We start from the raw sequence: 6,511 nt of genomic DNA, 5'->3' as shown, positions 1-6,511 counted from the left end.
ACCTGATAAATAATTCAAATAAAAAATTTAAAAAATCATCAAATTACTAACCAATTCCTTAAAACACCTTAATAAGTATTTATATAATTTATTTAATTTATTTATAAAAACAGAAACTGAATTAATTTTTAGTCAAAAAGAAAAATATTTATTATTTTACACAGTATGTTTTTATTTTTTAACCTAGTCAACTAAGTTACAGATGATATAAAATCAGGCACTGAAATTAAAACTGTTAATCATATTGTTTGATTTGAAATTATTTTGTTTATTCTAACATTTATTGTTTGTTTATTGGAGTATCAAACTGTTAAGTGAAATTGATTATATCAAAACTATCATGTTTCTTATCTGATATTTGACTAAATAATGAGGGGACTAGATATAGCACTTGCTCAAGTTGTGTTATCAGCTTCTTCTGGATATTCCCTGTACTGGGGAAGTGATTTGAAATTTGTCAGAATAGCATTTGGACTTTGCCTTATAAATGGTGTTGTAGGGATCCTAGATTATGGTAAGTAGCAATATTTATTATTTTAATTACAAACCATGTACGTTGTTCGTTCCAAGAGGTTGTCACCAATCTTAACAGGTTGCCATTTTATTGAAAAGTAGTAAAGTAGTAAAGACGTCGTGAAAGAGAGCGGCGTGTTCAGGTACAACCTTACCCACCTCGGTCACCTTAGGACGTAGTGTATGAAGGTTCCACTGCTTTTAACATCCTTTCAGATGACAATTTCTCGAACTTGGGCGCTTTAAATGAAATATTAAGTCAAAGTTGATTAAATTAATTTAATGGTGGCTTCTGTACACCCGTGAATTCGCGGGTAGAACCTCTTGTAATGACTTAAAATAGTATAATTTTAAAAGATGGAAGCATGCCATGGTACACTTAGCGCTAGTGCTAGTGTCTATGACAATGATCCCTCTTGCCTTTATGTACTATAATTACCAGTATTACAAAACATAGTTGTGTGAGCCAGTCACAAAACACGCTAATGTCTAAAATTATATTTTCTATCTTATGTTTTGTTGCTGACGTAGTTGATTGCGATAGCTCATAATAAGTCGTTCCATCAGATTGACTTGGTAATTAATTCTATATATTCGTCAGAAATGAATAAATTAAATCAGCACAATCTGTTATGATGGCTCACACCACCTAAGATGATTTTTGATTCAAAAATTAGCGACAACTTAAACGTGGGGATGGAACTTCTAAACCCTCAATTAAATAAGTATCGGGACTGGTTCAATTTAGCCTCAAGAAATCGGTGAAGGGGGGACGGGTCAGGCTCGATAGAGGGGTCCACTATTCAGGAGCACTTAGTTGGTTCAGTGTCTGTCACCTGCATTCGTTGATATGTGAGGTTGATTTTTGTGCTAAGTGTTTTCCATTGCGTCGTCATGCAAACACGTAGCGTACTGTCGAGCAATGTTATGCTATGAACTTTTGATTTTAAATCATAAAATCGTTAGAGACCATTATTAAAAAGGCTAAAGGGGATAATGCCAAACCGCACAAGAGTTTTTGAGTGGCACGAAGGAAGGCTGGGAACTCATAAAACGAGTACCGGTACCGCATCAGATACCCGACGACCGCTCAAATCAAGGCTCAGGTGGCCAAAGAGAAAGAAGTTTTGGACTCGAACAGGCATTTAACCATCGCTCAATTCAGTGAGAAGACCAGCCTCTCCATGGGGACCGTTCACATTCGTAACTGTCGCGGGTGGAAATTTCACTAGACGTCTTGGAAAAGCTTACATGTCCAAATCCAAAACCAAGATCGATGTGGTATGTTCACAAGGAGTTTGTACCTACTGTAACGACCTAATGCTGTATTTAACGTGCCGGTAGTTTTTTTGTAGTTTTTTTTTTTTTAAAGGGAGAGGAGGGAAAATGCTTTTACGCACACAGGTAGCCAGTGTGAGACTCCTGACTTTACACAGACTACTAACTAAAAAACCCCCTCTACTCTGTTGGACACAGACTTGGAATTGTTTGTCACATTACTTCAAGTCAGGCCAACATGTAACCTAAGCCCTCAGGGCACTCACCATTTCTGGCATTTAGATACATTATGACCTACGCCGCATCCCGGTCAAGGTCGAGCTTCTTGGCACTGAGAATACCCTGGATGTAATGTGACACACAGGTCCAATTGTGTTCACCCTCTGTCATCACCGGTATGACCGTGCCCACCGACAGCAGTTCTACTAACTGTTGAGCCTCCAAGCTGGGGACTTTCCCAACGCTGGCAGTGGAAAAGGTATGTTACACGTCATCGGGAATGCCTGGGCAGTATATGCAATCGGGTGACACGGCTTTGCCCATCCTGAACAGGTACGACCGGAAAAAGCCATGACCCGTCATAAATTAGGTGAGGTAGAAGTCCACCTCTCCGCACCGCCGATTAACCCGAGGTTTGACTTGCTGTATCAGTCGGCTGGTCCAGCGTCCCCGTGTCTCCTGTTCCCAGCTCTCCTGCCACAGCTGGTAGGTTCGGGTGCCTTTCTCTGTTCGTGCCTGGACCTCTCCACTGCGCTGATAAATTGCCTTCCTCTCCGCCGCAAAAAGTTTGACGGGGATGACTCCCCGTCATCGCAACCACCAGGATGGCGGGTTCGGACACTGTTCGGTAGGCGGATGCAACTCTTAGTGTTGCCTGACGCTGCACTCGGGAGAGCCGCATCCTATATACCTCCTTATTGAGTCTGCCCACTCCTCCGCACCGTACAAGAGAACGGACTGGACAGAAGACCAGCCTCTACACACACAACACAGCCTTCCCTTGACAGCCTTCTACGGCTGGACCGAGGCCCTCCGACATTGGCTATCAACCGGCTAAGAGAGGAAACCGCCCTAGCGGCATAGTCCGCCGCACGGAAAATCTGATCCCAACAGCTGAAACGTGCCGGTAGTGGGCCGCCTACGAAATCGCGTAATACACGTGTGACCAGCCGTCTTGAAGAATTGGCAACTTGACCACGACAACGCGCCGTGTATAGTGCACGGTGTGATTGTTGTGCAGCAGCTACTAGCGAAATTCGGCGTAGCCATGTTATCTCAGGCCCCCTACAGCCTAGATCAGACTCCACCTGACTTTTTCTTATTTCCACAAGTAAAAAGGCAGCTGAAAGCACAGCGGTTTTCCTCCATCGAGGCGGCGACGACATAGGCTCTAAACAGAATTCTGGAAACCTACTTCCAGCTGGCTTTACTCAAAATGGTTCGAACTATGTGTATCGAAGAAGAAGGGGTGCATTTTTTTGAATTGTATTAAGTAATTGTAATGTTACCAATCAGTCCCGATGCTTACTGAATTGACCCTGTATCAATAGTCAAAAGTTGTACTGTCAGAGTTTATTTGTTTGACGTTATCGATTTGTAGTCATTAATAAACTTAAAATTTAAACAGGCCTGTCCATAAAGAGAAGGATTACAAGAGTACGGGAACTACGAGATTATGTGGATTTCCTTGACAGAGTTTCAAGGAAATCCTATACACCCCTTGTTGCTGCAGAGGCTTTAGTCTTTATTGGACATGACAAGAAGTCCTCCTTATCCATACTGGTGTATCCTTTCTTATACATTGTGCTGACAGAGCTTCTAGAAGAAAGAGTTAACCAAGATAAAAATATAGTTTTCGTTTTCAATTTGAATTCAATCTGCTACTCTATTTTGCTGTCAAAGGATTATTTGTTTGGAGGAACTATGTTGCTACTCAACATGGCAGCTTTCTGGATGAAACAACACAGCAGAACAAAATACTTTCTAACAATAGGAGTTGCCAACTTAGCAGCACTACAGTATTTTAAACAACTATTTGATTAGACTGAGAAAGGTAATAGAATAGCATTATCTAGATTTTTCCAGTACTGTTTGTTAATCATTCCTAAGAATTTCTTTCTGATAAAATTAAACACTTGGCAAGTAAACTGTTGTTGTAATGTTTCCAACAAGTTTTGTACAGTACAATGATGTTTTAACGTGTTCTCAATATTAAGGCCTTGGTCTCTATATAACTATTGAACCAATTGCTACCATCGGAAAGTCCGTGATGTACGATATCACACCTGATGTATTGGTACGTCAGCTATGATATTTGAAAATAAGATTTTTTATGTATCATAACATGGTATATATTCATGGTGATTTTCCTTCCACCATGGTATATATCATAGTATACCATCATTCTACAATATACATTTAAATTTGTTTATCAATAGTTATTATAATAACTCGTAGGCGAAGTAGCACTTTGCCAAGCACGAGTTTCTCGAGTGCAGCAAAGGCAGTTTGCACTCGTTTTATACATTAAATTTTTCCTACAGTCACTATAAAATTATATAAACAATTAGTCTTTCAAACAATGTGCAACACGTTTTAGGTTAGATTAAATCCAAACATTGAACGAAATTAGAAACGCTACACCAGTCGTAATATTTTTAAGTGTTGCCAACTTATTTTCAAGCGTACACAGATTACGTGCATATTAAAAGCACGCTGTTTTGTGTTGTTTGATTGGAATACCGGTGTGCGCCAAAGTACAAACTGTGCGCCAAAGTAAGGCTTTCTGTACTATAATCTGTGCAAGAAAGCCCACTTTGTGGGGTGACTGTAAGAAAAATATTATATTCCTTGAAAGATTTGATTACGTAATACAGGCAGGTATGCACATATTTTGATATTTTTTTTAGAAGAATAAGTTTTATATGTACTCATGTGGACATTACATACATATCCTTTGTATCGGTATTTTTCCTGTGTTTACTTGCTAATGTCTCTGATGTAACCACAGTTCTGGTTGAACGTGACCATGAACCTAAACCAATCGAAATTTTCTCAATCTTGGCCCGATTTTGCAATTAATTCAGGCATAAATAATTATGCATGGATCCATACGATTAGCAAATGTTACTTTTTAAAGTCTTGCCAGCTTTAAGATAAAGAATTGCACAAATAGTGGTCAACATACCTGAGGTTTGTTTTCTTAAATTTTGTACATTTAAGGGGAGGTCAGCAGTTTTTCGATCAAAAAATAAATTTGTTTTATTATTGTAAAATATTCTCCATTTTATGCTGTTTCCAAATATATATAACACTCTATAGGTAAAAATATTATTTACCATAAGAAAAAATATTAAAGAAATATATCTCCGGTTTTTTTTTTCATTATTAAAATCAATCACAAAATCCAAACATATTTTATAGTATACTCTGTATTTTCAATTTTCCTTTTCAATGTTATAGGTTGGTCAACCTGGTTGTGTTTTAGTGCTTACTTACTGTACTGAGTCAGCTGTTATTTGTTTCAGTTCTGCTTTGTTGTTTATACAGTATGTGCAAAAGTTTCCAACAACAATAGTTCATATTGTTATTCTGAGGGCCGCTTTCCCCAAATCAAGTTTAACTCTGATCGCGGTTTAAACTCTAGTTTAACCTCAGATTCACTTTCCCCAAAATAATTTCTGCGTTTAAACTAGGTTTAAGTTAACCCTAGGGGTGAGGCTGGTTTAACTGGCGATCCGTGGGTTAACCCAGGAGAGAAGAATAATAGCTTGATTTTGATTGGCTCTTGGCTGAGGCTGACTTGTTACGTTCGGCAGACGGCAATGGCAAATATCCTTGTTTGACATTTACATTTGTTAAACATAACCTAAAATAAATTGAACTGGAAATAAATTAAGAAATAACAAACCAGAACCTATGTAGACAATTAATTCATGACTATTTCAAATTTAAAGATATAAGGCTACAGATATACAGTAATGGTTTTAAGGTTTTTAAATGCGTAGAGTAGGCCTAAATTATTATATTTTCGGTAGGTAGTATCGTAGTTGTGTACAATCGATAGGTTACCTTGTCCACAGCAACGCAACAGTGGTTGGAAAGTTTGCTCATAAGAAGCCTTTTGGTTTGATTTTATTTTAACACGAGTCTTACATTACACAAAAGTAAATATTAAACATTCGGGCCTAACCACTAGTCTATTATTATCATGTGTAAATTAACAACTACTGCAGTAAGTTACGCCTAAAATTAAATTTAGTTTAGAAACATTGAACGTGTCTAATGCTGAGTAGCCTATAGGCCTGCCATTACAAAGGGTAGGCTCTAGTTTTTAATCCACAAACATTAATTTTGCGTCTTTCCCAACATTTTATTTTCCCATGATTGTAAATGCTTTTATTTGATGCGTACAGTAGGCCTACTGTTTAATTAAGTTTGAGCTTAAATAAACACAATAAATGAAATGCTTATAAACTAGCATCAGTACAATTTATTAGCCTGCAAATAAAAATGTTTCTTTTTTATGTCAACAATTGGAGACAATGACACGAAACCAAATATGACAAATAACCAAAACACGAGAAAATTAATGACAGATATGTCATAGTGGGAAGTTAAACAGCTAATATTGCAGACAAAATTGCATAACAGTGTTGCCAACATTGTTGCTTGCAATGAAAAGCTAGGTTAAACTAAACTTTCATGACAAAATAGTGGG

General features: G+C 37.9%; 1 protein-coding gene across 1 annotated transcript; it reads left to right on the top strand.

Annotated features, from left to right (window-relative positions):
* Nucleotides 1-294: 294 nt before the first annotated feature.
* Nucleotides 295-3,925, top strand: LOC128982000 (uncharacterized). Its single transcript, XM_054401029.1, has 2 exons — nucleotides 295-514; nucleotides 3,419-3,925. Exons 1-2 carry the CDS (start codon nucleotides 370-372, stop codon nucleotides 3,832-3,834), a joined length of 561 nt encoding a protein of 186 aa, XP_054257004.1. The 5' UTR covers nucleotides 295-369; the 3' UTR covers nucleotides 3,835-3,925.
* Nucleotides 3,926-6,511: the final 2,586 nt, after the last annotated feature.

This window comes from Macrosteles quadrilineatus, unplaced genomic scaffold (assembly GCF_028750875.1).
Source record: "Macrosteles quadrilineatus isolate MER2022 unplaced genomic scaffold, UCM_ALF_1.0 Scaffold_74__1_contigs__length_567022, whole genome shotgun sequence".
NCBI classification, from domain to species: Eukaryota; Metazoa; Arthropoda; class Insecta; order Hemiptera; family Cicadellidae; genus Macrosteles; species Macrosteles quadrilineatus.
The sequence above is the reverse complement of the archived record's forward strand: the minus strand, read 5'-3'. Positions and strand labels throughout refer to the sequence as shown.